General features: G+C 33.3%; 2 protein-coding genes across 5 annotated transcripts; one reads left to right on the top strand and one right to left on the bottom strand.

Moving 5' to 3' along the window:
• Positions 1-308: 308 nt before the first annotated feature.
• On the bottom strand, positions 309-3,945 carry LOC149480024 (uncharacterized). 4 transcript variants are annotated; one of them, XM_089707225.1, is made up of 4 exons: positions 3,748-3,945; positions 3,136-3,379; positions 2,805-2,888; positions 309-2,730 (listed from the first exon to the last, which is right to left on the bottom strand). In XM_089707225.1, exons 2-4 carry the CDS (start codon positions 3,377-3,379, stop codon positions 1,523-1,525), a joined length of 1,536 nt encoding a protein of 511 aa, XP_089563351.1. In that variant the 5' UTR covers positions 3,748-3,945; the 3' UTR covers positions 309-1,522. The 4 variants fall into 4 exon arrangements, with proteins under 4 accessions (XP_089563351.1, XP_089563352.1, XP_089563353.1 ...); XM_089707226.1 differs by having other exon boundaries at positions 3,753-3,945; XM_089707227.1 differs by lacking the exon at positions 2,805-2,888.
• Positions 3,946-11,700: 7,755 nt separating this feature from the next.
• LOC149480023 (uncharacterized) lies at positions 11,701-18,583 on the top strand. The gene is made up of 3 exons (XM_089707623.1): positions 11,701-11,836; positions 13,139-13,235; positions 18,402-18,583. The coding sequence occupies exons 1-3, from the start codon at positions 11,701-11,703 to the stop codon at positions 18,517-18,519; spliced, it is 351 nt and encodes a 116-aa protein (XP_089563749.1). The 3' UTR covers positions 18,520-18,583.
• The last annotated feature ends 2,437 nt before the right edge of the window (positions 18,584-21,020 follow it).

Below are 21,020 nucleotides of genomic sequence, written 5' to 3'. Positions count from 1 at the left end.
GTACTTACATTTAAATTGTAGAAATCTAATCATTAAAATCTCAGTCCAAAGGATTTACAGAATCAGGGATTATCTCTATTTCTGATATTGTAGAATGATCAGAACTTTCATTATGCTCTTATTAATTTTCACTTTCCCCACTGCTATCTGCTACCCGTGTAAACTGTAAATAATCATTTTATCGGAAAATTCAACTTTGGCCAACATAGTTTGATCGTTTAATCGTCAACGTTTCACGATTTGGTCATCCACATTTGGTCAGATCGTATAAAATATAGAGATTCCATAAAACATTAAAAAATTCAGAATATTTTAAGAACATGTTTATTGTCATTTAAGTTAGTGCCGCGGTAGCGGCTGGCGAAAATATGGCAAAATATTAAAATACGGCGAATGCTGCGGTTAGTAAACTAGCTAGGTTAGTAACATAGTAGGATATATAAATATATTTATGTATAGAATTTTAGACGCATTTTTTTTCTATATAAGATATCCGCGATATTTTCCATAGGAGGTACTCAAACCTCTTACCTAATTAAATTTTCGCCACCGGCCGCCATCTTATCACATAAACACAGCGCTTGCAGCGCCTCTACCAATAATTAATCTACCTAACTATTTTACGATATGATCAAATAATTTTGATCATTTCATGAAAAAAAAAACGCGCGTTTAGTTGGCCATATCGAGAAACGATTTCTTATCATTGATTTGCTCAAACCACATCATGATGTGTCCAATAGACATTCAACCATTTCATGAAATGCGACCATTTCACGAAATGATCGATCATTTCATGAAATGAGCAAATCTACGATATGGCCTGGACATCTAAATAATTATATATGAATTACATAAAGTTTTTTTACTCTGGTATGCTTTTATATGAGTATATAACTAAGATATAATTGCAAGTAAACCGGCCCCCCCTGTGCCAGAAGGTGGATAGCCCGGCAATAGAACGTCGTTATCCTTATCGGATACCGACGCCTATTGTCACGTTATGGGCTTAGGCGAGCCGCCAAGTCGCGGCAATGACCATGTAAGCGGTGGGGGTATAAGGCCTGGCTGTTAACCCCTGCCGCCGAAGGTGAACAGTGGCCACCGTTGGGTTTTAGTGGGTGGGAAAACTGCAGAGGGGGATGCGTAAATGCATTTCCCAACGTTAAAAAAAAAAAAAGATATAATTGGATAAGAATATTTATGTACTGATAAGGGTATATCAGACTATATGAATCCATAATAAATATAAGGTCTCCATAATAAATCTGGCCATATCAGCACCTACTAAGGAATAATGGAAAATTATATAATATGACCATATCAAGCTATATCAAGTCTGACATAGACATATCAAATTGATAAGGCTTGATCTGGCCTGATATGGCCAATTTTAATATCAGGCCATATCAGGTAAATTGACATTCACGAGCGGTTTAGAGCCTACATTTCTTTCGTTTATTATCAGTCTGTTCAGCTATCACCAGAATGATCACGCCAGCAATATTTCCTTACAGCCTAATTATTTTTCGACAGCATTTTGATGTTTGCATCTTATTTCTTGCATTTTGTTACGAATAGTGTTCGTAATCAGCTGTGAATCAAATTTAACCCAATTTTGTTCAGCCGCATGCTTTTTAACATAGTCCAATAAAACAGTTCTTGCATGTTCATCTAGACCGGGCCTTACACTTGTTCCCTCCAAGTCAAATGCATTGGCTTTTTTTCCAGTTAGAGAACATATACTTAATGCATTCTCTGTAAAAATTTCTAGTAACAACTTTCGTGCAAGGGTTTTGCTGTCTTTCGACGTTATTTTAATATTGCTTAGTTGAATGGCGTCTATGTACACCCGTGAAAGTGGTAGGAGTTCAACGAGGCCAATTTTCTTTTCCCGATGCTTTAGGGTCCATTTTGAGTCGTTCGGATCGTATTCTGGTGGTAAAGTAAACTTGCGCGCTTGGCCACGGATCTTATTCAGTGGATTATTATTTTTAACTTCAGTACCGTCACTGTTCTGTTTCTCTTCTTCCTTTTTTTGAGTATCATTTTGTACTTTTGATCCGGTTGCTTTATCTGAATCGTTTTCATTTATATTTACGTCCATCATACTATTTTCTAACTCTTTGACTGCAGAATCTAGACTACTAATATCAGTATTACTGACTTCATTCGTTAGCTCAATCAATTCTTTTATGATTTTACAATTATTCATAAACGCAAGCAGCATTTTCTCTAATACTAATTGGTTTTTTTCAAAATCACTATGAAGTTGTTCCAATGTTTCTTTGAAGTTATCACCAAAGACTGACCGTAGAGCCATGATAATTTGCCATTTTATCATTAACTCTGGAGGGTTCTTTGCTAATGGCTTATTTTCTTGATTGCTGTTAGTCTTATCGCTCTCTTCAACACAATGGCTAGTTTTCGGAACATTCTCTTCTGTAGTTTGATCTGGCAAACTAACGGCATTATTGCCTGATAAAGATATTCTGAGTGACTGTCTTGTCAAATATCTTCTAGCTTTGGGGGAAGAAACAGTAGTTCCAACTTTAGTTTTCTTTTGGCCCATTCTTACCTCAGTATTAGTCACGTCTAGTTGCTCTGGTATTTCTTTACTCACTGGTTCCGCATCACTGTTTAGAGTTGAAGTTGTACGGACTTTGCTTGTTTCTGAGCTCGATTGTGATTCAAATGCTTTATTGTGCGATGCACATGTTGATGGTACATCTGGAATGAAATTTTTAACCATTAGCGACCTAATCAAAAGAAATACTTTTAAATGTCAACAGAACAATAGATACCTTCGACTACCTTCATGCAGCTCTGCTCTTGATCAAATATTTTATTCAGTATCTTAATATAGTTGCTTGCGTCTTTATAGGAGTCTAGAAAAAATTAGTTTTAGTACTTAAAACATGTTGAATACTCTTTTAGACTTGTATTATTGACAGGGAAGTATCTCCAGTTCAGAATTAAATTAGATACTTAAAGTCAATCGTAGCGAAATAGTTTTTAGCAATCATAGTGGAGCTTGAACCGTTGAAACCTTGAACCGTATCAGATACTATCTGCTCGCTACCCAAAAAAGAGGCCCTACAGTGAACACATAAAACGATAATGGTTACAACTTACTTGTACTGTATTTTATATAAGCCAAAAAAACTTTCCCGTTTTCTGAGAATTCTTGTTTCTCAACAAGTTTCTTTATTTCTGATAATTCTTCAACGGGAAATTTAACAAGAGCTCTGCAATTTTCATCTGATGTTTCACGTAACGTTATCCAAGAATTCGGAATGCAAACATATTTTTCAGGATCTATGTATGAAGGTTCCAATAACTCAATTACATGAAACTGAAACTCTTGTTGTTTACTCATCTGAAAATAGATCATTAAATTAATCGATACAAATGCAAAGCACAGAGCAAGTAATATAGTAATGCAAAGCATCTAGTGCGGCGCCTTTACATCCGCAGACTCGGTTATCAGTCGAAAACATTTGGTATTCAATGACGTATACTACGTTTAGAACTGTTTACATTAATTTTTAAATTTAGAACAAAATATTTTTCGATTACCTATTTATAATCACAACGATTATTTGGCTATTCTTTTACGTTATGTCTTTTTGTAAAAAGTGAATTTTTTTTTAAATAGTAGGTACGTTGAATGTGGACTCGGCGCAATTCTCAGTACAACTAGTTTTGTTCGAATTAAATTATACACAGCACTTATTATCAAAATACCTTACGCTTAGATGCAAACTTTGTGTCTGCTGTCGAAGAAATTGAGCCGATTCCAATAATATGGCTTGATAAAGTTTAGTAAGTATTGTTTTTACCGTGACCTTTTCTCAATAAACTTGAAAGGGAAAAAATAATTGCAACGTTTACGTCGCGAGACGTCTGTTATTACGCACGACAAGGACGCTCACTGGTCACTGAGTCCACAGAGCAAACTGGAGTCGACTCAGGAGTCGAAGTGGAACGTAGAGCTGTTATTATTTATTAATGTTAGATACACGAGTGCGAAAAGGATAGATATAGATTACATTACACAGCTTTTGTCGGTGTTATTAGTCAATGGCAGGTCATTGCGTCATCATTGATTGTTATTGTTTATTTTCGTCGTCAGGAACAATCTTTTGAATGTTACGAACGAAAATACTGATAGCAAAAAAGATCTATGCTATTCATCGACATTTAACTCGTATATTTCTCCCAGATTCAGTAATATTATTTTTTTAATTAGATATTTTTATTATATATGTCGTTGCCATATCGTAGATTTGTTCATTTCATGAAATGGCCAACATAGTTTAATCAGATCATTAAATCGTCAACGTTTCACGATTTGGTCATCGACATTTGGCCAGATCGTATTAAATATCTTAGAGAGTCCATAAAACATTAAAAAATTCAGAATTTTTTAAGAACTTGTTTATTGTCATTTAAGTTAGTGCCGCGTTAGCGCCGGCGAATACCAGAAGCGAATGGTTTTTTCAATAGAAAACAGTTAGGTTAGGTTAGGTTAGACTTTAATAAACAACGAAACGAATCACTTTTTAAAAAAGAAACAAAAATGGTCGCATTTCATGAAATGGCCATCCACGTTTGGCCAGATCGACGATCTGGCCAAATGTGGATGACCAAATCGTGAAACGTTGACGATTTAACGATCTGGCCAAACTAAATTGGCCATTTCATGAAATGAGCAAATCTACGATATGGCCACGACATATATATGATGAGGAGGGTATACACTATACAGGGTGTAATCGTTAAGTGTGCACAGGCGATTATTCCGTACACAGATTCCGTAACTATTGCAGATATCAAAAAACTTTAAACTGATATCGAAAGCCCTTTACCTAATGAGTAAAATGACAATACCTAGTCAGGATAAAAATGACCCTATATTTTTTTTTATTTTTGGTATCGTAAGTAAAAATTTTGAAAATAATTTAAATTATTTTCAAAATTGGTATAAAACGTTGTCGAAATCGAAAATTTTGACTTCGGAAACTTGACTGGCTGATACAAAGTTTCATCAAAATCCGTTTAGTAGTTACTGCATGTAACCCAGATAACTAGACTCCTACAGTTTTTTTTAATGTACAGTTAAGTAGATATCACTACTTGTATACGTAGTATATTATTATTAGTCTGTGTCAACCTAAATTTGTTTACTGCTAATTGATGAATATTTACTACGTCGTCAATAACATCAATAAGCTTCCGCACTATCATGTAAATTTATTCAAATTCTCAAAATCTTCGTAAAAATAGAACTTGTAGAATGTGAAGAATGTTTTTAAACCTTTGATCACGACTATGAATACAAGTATTATTCAATCTAATCAAAGCAAGCGACTTCAACATGAAAAGTCCGCGAACAGTTCGTGCGAACTAATTTTAGACGCGAGTGACAAATTGTTGTCGACTAGCGTATTCGCTTGTGATCACCCCAAATCTTAGTATAACACTGAAAACGTACTACTAATGTTGTATTGACTTAAAGAAGTTTGAATAGCTTTATTACAGTGTAAATATCGTGTTAAAAATGAGGGCGAGAGTTCGTAAAAGTGCTAGTTTTCAAGAGTGCCGTCATGAGAGCTCGGCCACCAGCAATGCCTCTACATCATCGAGTGCGTCTGAAAGCTCTGATACTCCATTGAAAAAGTAATTACATTTTTAATTAATTCAAAGTAGGTTATCTCATAAATAATATAGTGAATAATCGCGTTATTCTTTTATAGATTAAGGAATCTTACCTACATAAACTATCGGAAAGGTATAATTATGTAGATATAGTAATTAAACTTTCTGTAATCATGTGTATTCAAATTTTTATCGTCAGACGTCACGTGTTTACCATCTCTACATATTTCAGAGGCTAATAGATAAATATTTACAGCAACAAACAAACAAACAAACAAACAAAAATACTTTATTGTGCACCAGGACATAAAAATTACAAAATCAAATGTATAAAAGAAAGAGACACAGTTGAGCACAACAGGCGGTCTTATCGCTAAGACAGCGATCTCTTCCAGACAACCTGGTGGTCAAGGAGAAACAGTGGAAGTAAAAGTTAATGGGCAAGAGGTGCGTTTATAGTTTAGAGCACATAAATAAAATACACATATATCCATATTATATACATACAAATACATACACATACAAACATAAACATACATACATACACATAAATATACATATACATACATACACATAAATATACATATACGTACATACACATACATATACATACATACAGAAAGAAATGAGCTATTTACTAGTCGAAAAGCAGACACATACGGAGACAGCATCAATACAAAGATATTTAACACTAAACAGGTAGATCTAAATTCATTACTTGGACAGGTAAAATCGCTTCAGCAGTGTTTTGAATGTGAGTAGAGATTGAGCTTCTCTTATGTCTAATGGTAGATCGTTCCATAGTCTGATGGCACGCACAGTAAAGGAAGAATTATATATATGATTTACATGACCTGGTACGACCAGACGAGACTTGTTTGATGATCGAATCGGGTGGATATTAGACACAAGGAACTCAAATCTCTCTTTTAAATATTGCGGTGTTTTCGGATCAAACAGAACACAGTACAGGAGGTGAAGGATATGAGTATTTCGGCGAAGACGAATGGGAAGCCATTTGAGCTTAGTACGAAATTCGGAGACATGATCGTATTTGCGCAAGCCAAACACAAATCTTATGCAAAAATTTTGAAGGCGCTCAAGGCAGTCAAGGTGGTATTCATAGAGGTCAGGATAGCACGCGTCGGCATAATCTATTATAGGTAAAAGGAGTGTTTGAACGAGCGCAATTTTAGTTGGTATCGGCAGAAAGTTGCGTAGCCGGCGAATGGAACTAGCGGCAGCGAAAACCTTTTTACGTACTTCCTTTATTTGATAACTCCAAGTTAGGCATGAATCTATCCAAATTCCTAGGCACTTAATTTCGTTGCTATATGGTATTGCAACGCCATCAACTACTACTTTCGGCAGTGAAGTCCAATCTATCCTGGATACGAAATATTTCGTACCACAAACAATAATTTGTGTCTTATTAGGATTCACGTTTAAGCCATGATTAAAACTCCATCTAACAATAGTGGAAATGTCATTGTTCATTGTTGTCACAGCATTCGGCAAATCATTGATCTCTGCGTGGCGATAAATTTGAAAGTCGTCTGCATACATATGATAGAGAGAAGTGATGTTTAGGGATATAGAATTTATAAATATACTAAAAAGAAGAGGGGAAAGCACACCACCTTGTGGAACACCAGCAGTAACATTAGCCCAAGAAGAAAGAGAATTATCGACTTGGATGCGTTGCTGACGTCCCTGTAGATAACTACGAAACCAATCAATATCTGTTGGAGATATGTTAAGAGAACGTAACATGCTAAGAAGGATGTCATGGTCAACTGTATTAAACGCATTACTAAAATCCAGAGATGTTAGCAACGTTAGTTGTTTCTGATCCATGTGTAAGCGAATGTCGTCAGTGACTTTAACAAGAGCAGTAACCGTGCTATGACCGGGACGGAAGCCGGATTGGAAAGGATTCAAAAGATCATATTTATTAAGGAAGGCACTTAACTGCTGTTGCACTAAGCGCTCCAGGACTTTAGAAAGGAAAGGAAGGATGGAAATAGGTCGATAGTCGGAAAACGAGGCAGGTTTTGAAAGTTTTGGAAGAGGAATAATGTGTGCATTTTTCCATGCACTGGGAAATGTATGTGAACTAACGGAGAAATTTAGGATATGAGTTATTACAGGAAGAATGATATCAAGGATTGGGATGATCATATTACGGCTAATGCAGTCACTGCCAACTGCTTTAGAAGTTATAGATAGTACGTTCTTCTTAACATCACAATCAGAAAATTGATTAAAAATGAACGGAGGATGTGTAGGATTAGGATTTGTGGAAATTTTATGTAAGGTTCGCTTTTTAACATCAGCATCGAAGTTTTGCACATGAGATGAGAAATGCGTATTCAGGCCATCCAAATTTACGCTTGACGATATGGAATTATGAGAGGATTTACCAATACCAAGGGATTTAAGGAATTTCCAAACTTTGGCAGAGTCGCCGTTCTCGACTGATTTGTGAATGTGGCGTCTTTGTGCATCTCTACATAATGTATTACAGCGATTTCGAATTCTTTTGAACTTTTCTCGAAGCGCGTCACTATTGTCAGATCGCAGTTTGGATTTGGCATTAGCTTTGGCAGTTAACATCGATTTAATTTCTGGAGTTAACCATGGAGCAGGCCGGTGCTTTATTTTAATTGGTTTTAATGGAGCGTGCCTATCATAGAGGTCTATAATAAGTGCGTTAAAGAGGTTAACCTTCTCGTCGATGTCTTGAGCCTCAAAAATTACAGACCAATTGATCTCGGACGCATCATCAAGGAGACGATCTGCATTAATACCACTAAAATTGCGCTGCAGGATTGTCTTTCGTTTAGGTTTGGGAGGTCGGAGTTTATAGGAAACAAAAATAAGATCATGATAGGAAAACCCCTCCGCAGGACACTGTCCAAACTTTGAGATTTTATCAGGAGAGGAAACTAGGATTAGGTCTAAAAGGGAAGGAGCACAATTTGGGAAGAAATGCGTAGGATTAAGAGGAAGTATGTGTAAATTAAAGGAATTGACAATGGAAGATAGTTTATGCGCGCGAGCATCGGATTTTAGGAGACAGGTGTTAAAGTCACCCATTAAAATGGTGTGATCATAAAGGGGAGTAAATTGGTCAAGGATAATATCGAGTTTATCGAAGTAGTCAACGGAAAGGTGAGGAGAGTAAAAGACGCCAAGGAGAATTTTAGTGTGGGAGAGGGTTATTTCAAGAAGGAGATGTTCGGCTGCATCGGTTGGTGGAGGTTGAGGAGAGGAGTTCACAACAGAGTAAGGAATGTGCGTACGAAGATAGATAGCAACACCGCCACCTGTTCTTCCCTCGCGGTCATTGCGTATAAGATGGAATCCGGGTAAGGAGTAGGAGATGGATGGGATGCAGGGCTTAAGCCAGGATTCGGAAATGAGAATGGCGTGGATATGTTGGGAATCAAAAGATGTTAATAAATCAGGATAGTGTGCCGGAATACTCTGTGCATTAATATGCACTACATTGAAATTATTAGGGAAAGGAGTAAAATGGGAGGAAAGAGTATCAGATAAAGGAGAAAAGGATGTACTGTGAAAACTGTTGTCGCTGTCCTGTTCATCGAATGGAAGGGAATGATAAGTGCCGTCACTGTCAGTATCAACGTTCGACATGATAATATATGCAATGTAATATGTAAGTTAAATAAATAAATAAGAAAAATAAATAAATAAATACTACTATAATATAATAATAAAATATTTAAGATAGAATAAACAAACTACTACAAAAAAAAAATAGTAATAATAATAAGCAGTAATAAAGTATGTATAAATAAATCTGAATATATAAATATAATAATTATAGTTATAATTCAATAAGCTACAATAATTATTTCGCTAACCTTGTACCACTAGCTTATCTCAGAGAAGGCAACACTAAGACTAATTCAGATAAAATCAATAATTAAACACATAATCAGAAATAACACAATATTCTGTTCAAGGCAAAGAGACACAATAGCAAAGTACAAAGTAAATCATATAATATTATCTACCTTAAAATAAAATAAACACTAACTAACTAAAAGCCTAGTAGCTAGAACTCATTATGACGTAATTGTCATTGATTTGACACAATTTGTCACCAGTGACATTAGATGGCTGTTGACACTTGACGTTTCAATATTATAAAGTAAACAAAAAGGTGAACAAAAATAAAAATCTAAATTATAAATAAATCAGTGGGTACTTCTTATAAATGGTTTTCTGAGTACATACTATCACTATAATATATGTATATCTAGTTTTATCTACTATTTAAAGGAAGCATACAAAAGACAACTCATAATAACTAAAATTAATAGAAACGTGTAATATAATATTAACAGAAACTATACAACAATGTAAACAACTAAGCTTAAAACCGAGTGAAATGACAATACTAATAATACTATATATATATATATGAGAGGACTCAGTATTGAGACAGTGTAATTACTTGGCTTTGGGTCTTCGGGCTCTTTGTGCAGCAGAAAGAGGCTTTTTTGACTCCGTCTGGCGTTGCGGATCCGTCACGGCAGCAGGAACTTCAGCTGAGCCACCCACTACAGGCAACTCATCTAGATCAGCCAGGGATTGCAGGCGACGACGCGAACCATCAGGAGCCACCAGCATGATGTTCCCATTCACCGTCCAGCATTTTGAGACACCGAACTTGTTTCGAGCAGCCATAAACAAAGAATGTCTACTTTTTGTCAGAAATTCAGATAAGGTGTAGTCGGTGCCCTTGAAAGCGGTTTTACTATACCAGATCTTGTCTCTTAGAGGTATAGTCTGCAATTCTATTAATATAGGCCGGGGTTTATCCTTTCTAACTGAACCAAGTCTATGACAAAGTGATACTGCGTTGGAATTGATCTCCGGCAACTCTAAGTTTTCACTAATAACTTTAACAGCTGTGGATGTTGGATCTTCCTTGGCTTGTTCAGGTATGCCATGCAACAGTAACATCTTTCGCCGGCTACGCATCTCTTGTTTTTCAAAAAGATTTGACAGAGTTTCGACTTGCAATGTTAAACATTTCAAGGAAGTAACCACAAAAGTGCGAAAAACATCAAATTCTGCAGCAAGTTTTGCTGAAGGGCTAGAAGATGCCGTTGCAGGTGATTTCATTCCATCAAGTTGCTGTTGAAATTCCTCCAAACGTGTGTTAAAAGCAACTGTCATGTTGACCATTGACTGTTTTACTGTGTCCATTGTGTTTTGTGCCTTAATATATTGAAAAGTAGAATAATTTTAAAAGGAAATACTGCTAGCGACACCAGGTATGAAATTTAGAACATTACTATACAAAATTGAATGAATTTGCAAATAAAATAACTAATTTTAAAATAGAGCTGTTATAAACACGTGTTTTTATTTTGACACCTACCCTCGAAAAGCAACGTGGATATTTTCTGTTAGTCTTCTGTTTATTGCTTCTAAAGTATCTTTCTTTAAAAGAGTAGCAAAATATTTATGAATTACATGAAATTTGACGTCTCGGCAGTTGGCAGAACTTTTAACGAATAAGAACAATAAGACTTTTTAGAAATAAGCTTTTACGCACACGATGAGTTTAAGTTGTTTTTACAATTTTTAGTTTTAATATTAAAAAAGGTTTTTCCTAATTTTAACCTTTAGTTTTATGATAGCACGTTATACAATAGGATTAATTCAAAGACAAAAGAATACTTATTTCTATTTACCTAAGCTCTGAGAATACAATTTTCGTAGAAACAGCTGCAGTTGCGAGTTTGCGACACGTAATTTAATTTTTTCTCTTCGATTTCTAGTAGTTAGTTTCATTTATATTTTTATTAAATTGATACAAAATTTTGCAGTGCATAAGTTTAAATCCAATTGAAAAGGATTAAATAAAAAAAAAAAAAAACAGAAAAACCTATTATTCGTAATTATTAAAGAGAAATTGTAGCAATGGATGATTTACAAAATTAAGTAATGTTTTGATATGTGATTAAATATTTTTTTCATATTGTATGATATAGTGAAATGTGGAATGTTAGATTTAATCGGCTGCTCCGGTCGGCGGTAGCCCGGCGCTGGTCGTACTTCAGGAAGCAATCAGGGCTGAGGGCCAGGGGCCGCTCCGTGTCTGACGCGGGCCTGTGTAGTGCTGTTGATAATGGTATGTAATATAATTTATGGAGTTTGATTTGAATAACTTTTATTCCACTAAGTACTCATAATGCAAAGAATTAGAGCGCTCTATGATCGAAAAAAATGTTTTGCCTTGAGCAACTGTACACGATTGGTAATCCTAAATCTGCACATTTTATAGATAATTGAATGGAGATTAATACTATCACTGGGTAAAATTTATTCAAAAAATATAACCCGAAAAAATGTAGAAATTGAAAAAAAACTAAATTTCTGTCAATCAACACTTTTTTGGTTGGAATATGATACATAGTGAGCTAATAAAAAAATATGATTTAATTATTTAGATATAGAGTGCTATGCGGAGGTTGGTGTTGAAAATGGTTATAGCATCATGTAGCGACGTTTAAGTTATTAACGAAAAACTAAAATAATTTTCTTTTTTTCGTACGAATGAGCATTATGAGTCACTAACTCACTAGCCCTGCATAGTTCCCGTTCCAGTGCGATTTCCGGGGTAAAACCTATCCTAAGTGTTAATCTAAGTTACCCTCTATATGTGTGCTAAAGTTCATTGTAATCGGTTCATTAGTATTTGCGTGAAAGAGTAACAAACATAGGTACTTCCACCCTCACAAACTTTCGCATAAATATAATATTAGCAGGATAGGATAGGATGCACTTTTGGAGTTTCCAATTTACCTCATTAGTATGATTTTTCGAATATGGCGCAATAGCGCCTATAACTACTTCTACTCTTTGATGAATGAACTTTTGATTGTTCGTAATGCAATTTCTCATTATGAGGAACATAGCTTTTGACTGATTCAAACAGGAAAAATCACACAACAAAATTTTGGCTCAGAATCAATATTGCATATTCTACGAAAAAATAATTAAACCGTTACACATTTATACATTTGTTGTTACATTGGAATAACTTTTTCTTTCTGAGAATACTGAAATAGGCCAATTGATGGAATTCTTTCTTGTATCTTGTATGTAGGTACCATAACTCATTCGATTTCAATTATCAATAAGTAATATTTAATATTTATACCTACATTCGGTAAATATAGTTTCCTCAAGACATTGCGCTTGAAAATTTGAGTAGGTACTTAGAGATTTTGAGAATTGAATGATTTGATTATTCATAGTTAAATGTTAAATAATTTGAGTTTCTTGCCGAGTTGCCGACGCTCTTCTGTGTAGAAGTGCTTTCCGAACCTAAATCTATATAAATTTTTAAACAAAACAAATTTGGTTTTGATTTAATGTTTGTGTTAGGTATATATAATATGTAATTACCCTAATCATACTTTTATTCCAGATCTAAGTTATATGACCATGCCAGATATGTGCCAACGGCTCTCCTTACAAGCGCGTAGTGGATCGGCGCAATGCATTGTGCCATCTCTAATGTTAACGTAAGGATATATTCCTACATTTTAGATAAGCTCCCGATATCATTCGCTTGCTTTAATATCCAGACTACCTATGCTAAATGTGTGTAATGTATCTTTGTAATATTCATACAAACCCCGTCAGCAGTTTGGCCATCCTCACAAACTTTCAAACGTTTACATACGAGATACCTGCATCTTTCTTTGCGGAATATTTGTATTTACTATTTATAATATAAATTATGTCAATTTGAATTACCTACTTACTTTGAAGAACTATTTCTTAATATGCCATTTTTGTTAGGTACCTAGTGGCTAGTAGATATTTATTGGCGTCATTGAGTTCTTCAGCTATTGATAGAGGCATCAAATACATAGGTATAATTATATAAAATCACAGTTTAACATAAACTAAATAAATATTTACATAAACTCTTTATCTTAACAATAACCTTCATTTCTAAAAATAGCTACTTGTGTGGGTGCTTTCGCTAAAAGCATTTTAAAATTGAGAATTGGGACATAACTTGTACAATGTCGACTTCCTGTTTAACCGTTACACCTTTGAAGTTTGAATGGATAATATTATGTATATCTATTAGATTGAATTTATCTGGGTACTATCAACTAGGTATACCTATGAATGGAGTTACCTATTTTTATTCACCTATCTTAATGTACTTAACAACACTTTTAAAATAGTTTTTGTCTACCAGAAGTCGAACCCGGGACCCTTCGGCTTTAGCCCACAAGTCAATCTAACTAGGAGGAGATTTCTATAGAAATTAATTGTAATTTAAGCTATGCAAATATTTGTAACATCGAATTATGCTAAAATTCCTTATAAAAACTAAATTATTAAATAAAATCTACCACAAAAATCCTCGTTTTTTCAGCATTCAAAGGCCAAAATTTAAACATGTGATGTTAAAATCTCACCTTATCCTGCACATTGTATTGTTCTTCGAGATTGAATTATTGATCTGATCTTTGCCTTGACCCTTAAAAGAATGATACGACAGTAAATGTTGAATAATAATAAGGCGTGTTCGATTGGTAATGAATTTTAATGATCGTCTTTTGAAAATATGAGCAGATAATATTTTATGACAAGACACGATACATAACATACCTAGGTAAGTAATATCTAACAGAAAATATTAACAATTTAAGTATAAAACTATTTTAACTTTATTCCAATGAAAAATGGACGAAAGAACATTGTACATAATACATATATATATAATTAATACTTAATTTTTGCAACCATTTCTATAGGTAAAGCAAACAAGTTTTACTTACTTATTACTTACATGTACTTACCTATTGGCAGTTGAGAGACCAATGAGTTCGATTTATGCAACCAAAGTATGCAATTTCAAAGGGAAAAGAAATGTTTTTCCTTCCTCTTACCTCGAGTTTTATGTAGCATCTACAAAATCATTTCTTTCTCAGCATATCTGATTTTAAGTTATTAAATATGAATAAAGAAATCGCACTATTGGAAATATATTTACAGCATAATAAACACAGGTAATAAATAAAATGGTCAAAAATTAAAATAGACTAAAAGAACATTATTTTGTGGTACCATACCACTCCCACTTACATTCCGATTCATGTTATGTCACCAGTCTCCATAATATCTGCGCCTAAGGTAACTGGTGGGTAATTTTAGAAATTATTTTATTATCTATTGATGACCCGTTGCGTTGTTGATTCGTTTTGGTGTGGCTTAAGAATCATCAAATATCTACTTACTTATATCACACATTAACTATCACGCTGCAGCTTAATATTATATAGGGAGACACATGATACGCATGATATACACATTACACACTAGAAAAAAAGGAAAATTCTTTTTTTTTTAATTTACATAAGTAATTAAATAAAGATATTTGCTGATTTACCATTTGCAACCTGTTTCACCTCGATAGCTCTATATTGTACATGAAATCCATAGCTCTCCTTTTCTAATTACATCGGAAATAAGGGTTTTATATGGAGTTGATAAAAAAAATTTTGATGATTTACCATCTGTCACCTGTTTCACCTCGATATAGTAGATCTAAATCCTGAAACATGAAATTCCAATCATAACTCTACATTTATACTTGGAAATTATCTTATCAATATCAGTATCGTATACGTCAAGAGCTAGACGTACTGTACTTGATACCGAACAAAGCCAGAGTAAATTTGTTATAATATATTATAAAGTCCCAGCTCTGAGGTAGAGTGGTTGGAGAGGCTCTAGGCGTAACGGGCGCTTAAATGTATATATACTTACCGCAAGTGTTGTTTATGAAAACATCTAGTCGTTTGATTGATATCGACGAATTTGGTTCATAGATTTTGTAAAATAGCAAAAATGTCAGGAAATTGCAATTTGCAATCACACAAGGTATAAAATATGTTAAAAATATGGTAAACAAAACATTTTATTTTTTAATGCATAAGTAAATTGCTCCACAAAATATCTTCCCCTTATTTTACTACAGATCATGTAAAATTGTCGTAATATTAATATCGTCAATAGATGCGCATATTCTAGTTTTTCATTCCTTGCACTATGCTGTTCTCTTCCCTAAGTTGGGGAACTTTCCAATTTCCAACAATACGAAAATCAAATTGCCGCCATTTTGCTCGCTGTACATATGATTGCAATCAATAATATGCGCAATGCACCACGGCGCATGTTTCTCTAGGTCTAGGGGTGCTGCAAACAAATTTAAGTTTAAAATATACTCATTGAAGGCTTATTATTCAAACGTCGGCTCCTTACCCAGATGATGTCCACGATTTGTAGGGGATCGTAACAGTATGGTGTGTGATATTGTGAGCGAAAATATACGGAAAATAATGGTGATAATGAAAATCCATAATACCACGTTTCTTTAGAATTACATGCGTTTTCCTTAGTCGAGTGAAGTGAGGATAGAGTGATTGTTGACCTTATAGTTAAATAATCGTTTCGTTCAAGGATTTTAATTCATAAAAATAAGTTCTTAAATAATCGGTTACCATCATCAAATTAATGAGGAAAAATATACACATAAATTCAGGTGTTTGCTATATTTCGAATGGAGAATTTCTAAATTAAATTACATTGCACCTTTTCATTGCGTATTAGGTTATATAAATAAGTGTAAATTTCATCAAGTGAACTGTTTTATTATAAAGCAGCGTAGGTGTTAAATCTCTACTCTGTTACGTAGTAGGTGTAAGCAGTGTTATTATGGTTTAAATATTATAACCTACTTAAAATGAATATTATCTCGATAAAGTCTGAATAGTGTCTATATCGGTATAATCCTATGAACTTGTAAGTCATCGAACGTGTTACAAGTCCACATTGTTTGGCTAAACTCGGACAAACCTGGAAGTATTCAGTTATCATCATATGTTTTTGAAGAATAGTGTCATGTTATTAAATTAATTAATCCCTATATCATGTCAATCCTGGATTATGGTTTTCTGTGCCAATAATATAAGTTTAAATCATTAAATTTCGTGCTATAAAAGTGTACATAAAATATCAAGTCATTAGTCGCTTGAAGAGAATATTTCGGTAAGTGTAGCAAAAATTAAAGAAGTCATTTTGATATTCAGATTTAAATTATGAATTAGTAGTTCTATTTATCCCTAGAATTTGAATGAAAACTAAAGTCCTATTTAATTCCTCTCCTGAAAGCATTTTCATCAAGACCTAATGATAGCATAATTTTAGATAATCCATGGAAATTATTACATCCGTAATTAAAATATTATCACTATTCTCATCCAAATTGGTTAAACATAGTACACAATCAAAAATAACTGAAATAAAAAATTGCCCAAGTATGATGTTCAAAATTAGATTACCAATAGCCCTGCAACCTTAAAGCCATAACAATGCTACACAGATGAAAATCATTTGCATGAAACGTGTAAACGATATTATAAAATGTCCTTATATTAACATGATTATACCTATATATGAGTGCATAGAGCTTAGCGTACAAAATTTTTAGGTAATCGGCATGGAGTTCGCCAGGTTCATATACCATCTAGTAATCGAGAATTAGCGCCTGCTTGCAGCTTTTCAGAGCTTAAAATGCCAAGGTACTGAATATATGCAAGCACTTCTCTTTCACATTATAATAATTATACTTATAGGTTTTGTATTATGTATGGTTTTAGGAGCACGTATTTTGGGTGTATTTATTTATCGTTTATTTGCCTGTTCAAAATCTTGTTGTTTTTAATGTCTGGTGCATGGTTTATTATTTTTGCGGCTTTATTGCAAAAAAATGGAATCAATGAATGTAATTTCTTAATAATACACTGAAATACTTATATCAAACATTATTTTTGGAATAAAGCCATAATATCTTATCGTATTTTTTATTTAAGGTAAGTTTGATCTCAAATAAATATTGTGTATGTTTTATAATAGGTATTGTTAATGTTATAGTAAGGTAGATAATATTATATAAGAATACGCTTATATTATTATCAATAAAGCTTCTGCTTTTTATTTAAATAATTGATGTACCTACTAAAATATTAAACTATTTTGTTTTTATTTATATTCGTATTTGATGTGATAATAATATTATACTCTATCGCTTAACTAAATAAGAATATCTGTGTTAAATTAAAAGTTTAACTGTTTATAGCTTAGGTTTTTATTTTTTAATACCGTCTTTTTTTATAAATCAGTCTAAAGTAGGTATGGGTACGAGCTTACGTTACCAAATCTCAAAAAGCTTTGCGCGTCGCTATCTTTTCAATTTCGTTTCATGTACGCAAGATAATAACATAAACTAACAATTCCGCTGATTTCCCAGTCATAAAATGTTATGCTAATATAAACTTCTATTGGGTAAATATTTATTTTCAATACCAAATATTTTTTACAAGCTTAGTTATATTTTTACATGTTTGAAGTTTTCGACGATCTTATCCGATATCCAAATAGTTAGGAACAAAATAATAAATATCTATTAGTGATAAATTATCTATTAGACTTCCCAAAACAGATATTATTCAGTCACAAATAGATTATGACGATTTGTCCAATAATCAAAACGAACCAATTACCTTTACAGACTACAACTACTACGTGAACAACACTGTTCTCTTCCTCAAACACATTATTCTAATTTCTATGTAAAATTACCTAATCTATATAATATATCATAGGTCGGCTGGTGGGTCCGGCAGTTCGCACGGCCTCGAGGAGGCGTCCGACGGCAGCGACGCCGACCGACCGCGCCGACACCATCTACGGGTACCCTCCACTGTTTACCCGGGACAGTAAGTTTTATTCTATACTTATAGCTAAGACTTGTATTATAAAGCTGAAGAGATTGTTTGACATTGAAGAACAATAAGCAACTAGACTCAGTACTCACAGTCGTTCCAAAGTTGTCCGAAGCCAAACTCTGCCTTCGCGTGTGTTAGGCAGTTTTCTAATGAGCGTAGACTTTGAACGTGCCACGAATCAGGGTGTTAATTTGAATGAAGGTTTTATACAACTACGGTATTTTTTTAACTAACCTTTCAAATTAGCCCATTAGGGTTATTACATCCACATTGCATCTGTAGTGAGTTTAGTTGTTTATAGTAACATCCTAATCTCAGGAACTGCTGGTTGGAATTGAAAAATTGTCACTGCGATATTTCCTGTGACTATCGCGGCTGCGTGCTTCTATCTATCTCTCTATATCTAGATTTGTCTAGAAAAAAAAACACACATATTATAATTTATAATACAGATTAATATAAAGAACTTCAAAAATATGAGTAATTTTGGTCGCAAATCAAAAAATTAACATAGTATGAAACTAATAATTAGCAAGCAGGTTACTGATAAAAAAATTTTAAAACTCGGATAAATATTTTTTTGCGTTTATCAAAAGCAAATACATAAATATTCAGTCTTACGTAATGGTGTGTTAAATACCACAATGTCGTGCATAATATACTACTTTACGGGTACGTTTATCAAATGAAGACGAATGAAATTATAATTTAATGCATATCGTTTTGGTAGAGGTAACACGATCGCAGTAAAATTTGCTAACAATTGTTATTGAACACCTTATCACTGAACTATAAATTGCGTGTTAAACGATTTTATTTTCTAGAAATAATTTATGAAATACCTATTGTTTAATAATAATTATTAAGTAATTAGATAGTTTAGTAAATAATGCGTAATAAATTAAAGTACCAAATTATAGTCCACGCAATGTATTTTTTTTATAATTTTATAATTATCCTGTGAGTATATACATATAAATATATAGATTTATAAAGTATAATATTTTTTCTACAATACGTATCACGTCACAAGTGTGATGACCGGTCAAAGGATGCACCATTGATAATATCTACTTCTCCCGCTAAGATATAAAGTACTGAAAACAATACAGTGTTGTATGAATTCCCTGGCTTTGTTCCAACCCTCCCACCCTGTCTTTGTAAGCAACTAATTGCGTCTAGCCAGTAGTGTACTATCGCCATTTATTTTATAGATAATACCAGAATATCAACACGCTCGTGTTATTGGCCAACACCTGTTGATATTTGCTTGTCTATTGAATATCTTAGTACATATGCATATTCTGTAAATCTGAAATAATTTGGGGGTCTGTTTGTCCTGTCTTAATACAAGTAAATTTATGTTTAAAATAAGTGTTATTTTATTAAAAGTTTACTTGACTAAATTTATGTAGAAAATGTGTTTGTCAACCCCGATAGATTTTTGCCGATATATTTTCATTGAGCGGTGTCAAAATCGCAAACTATCGCTAGTTGATCAAACCCTATGGAAAAGGCGTGAATATTGAATAATTTAGTTTTCCAAATTTGATCCATAAATGCTCCAAATAACCCGTTACGATGATTGACGGTTATTATGGAATAGGGTCGGTTTGATTTGAAATTTGGCGCAAGATAAAGGTCAATATCCTATGTTACTATCGAACTATCCCAAGATTACATAACGGTTTACATTATTATAGCCTATAATTCAATATAGAGTCTACTTCTTATAGCAAAACGTTAGTTTAGTGTAAAAATATAAATTGGACACTAAAGTTTTAATACATAGAATAGACATTACGTAAGTAACTACCTATACAAATTATCATTTTTATATCTCCAGAGTATACGTAATAGTAATAAAAACATTTATTTTAGCAAAAACGCAAAAAATAAACAATATCTTAATTAAATACAATAGCAATTGTGTTCATGACGCAAATTTCGACTTTTATATGACTTTTATTCTTTTTTTTTTAATTCTTAAATGCCACTACATTTAGTGATACCTTTACAGATCTCAATAAATGTTAGGTTTAACAAATTTAATATAAATCAAGTTTTAAATGTTATCAAGGGTGAACCGAAATAAATAATAATGAATAAACGAACAAGAAAATCAATAAAGGAACTATTAACTTTCGTATTAATAAATTGATCTTCCTTACTCCTTAGATAGACTTGGGCAATTGTTTTTCTTATAATATTGGAGTGTTTCACAAGTATTAATCTATTCGGTTATTAACGGATTTTTTTTGTTGTCTTTCCGACTTGAATAATACAGTGGCGACCGTATGACTAGAATGCGAATAGTGATATTAATTATTCATCGACAGTACTAGCGTACTTTGGGGACCACCAAAGGATTATATGCGAAACGGACAGTTGATTTTTATGTAACAATAACCGATTCCTTTTTAGTTTTTGACTCGTGTTGAGAAGCAATAAATCTATTCAATAAATGTATCCCTTGACAAGATAACGAATAAATCA

This window comes from Colias philodice, chromosome 19 (genome assembly GCF_061535455.1).
Source record: "Colias philodice isolate Cphi_HAF_F1 chromosome 19, ilColPhil1 Martin Lab GWU primary, whole genome shotgun sequence".
Taxonomy (NCBI): Eukaryota; Metazoa; Arthropoda; class Insecta; order Lepidoptera; family Pieridae; genus Colias; species Colias philodice.
The sequence above is the reverse complement of the archived record's forward strand: the minus strand, read 5'-3'. Positions and strand labels throughout refer to the sequence as shown.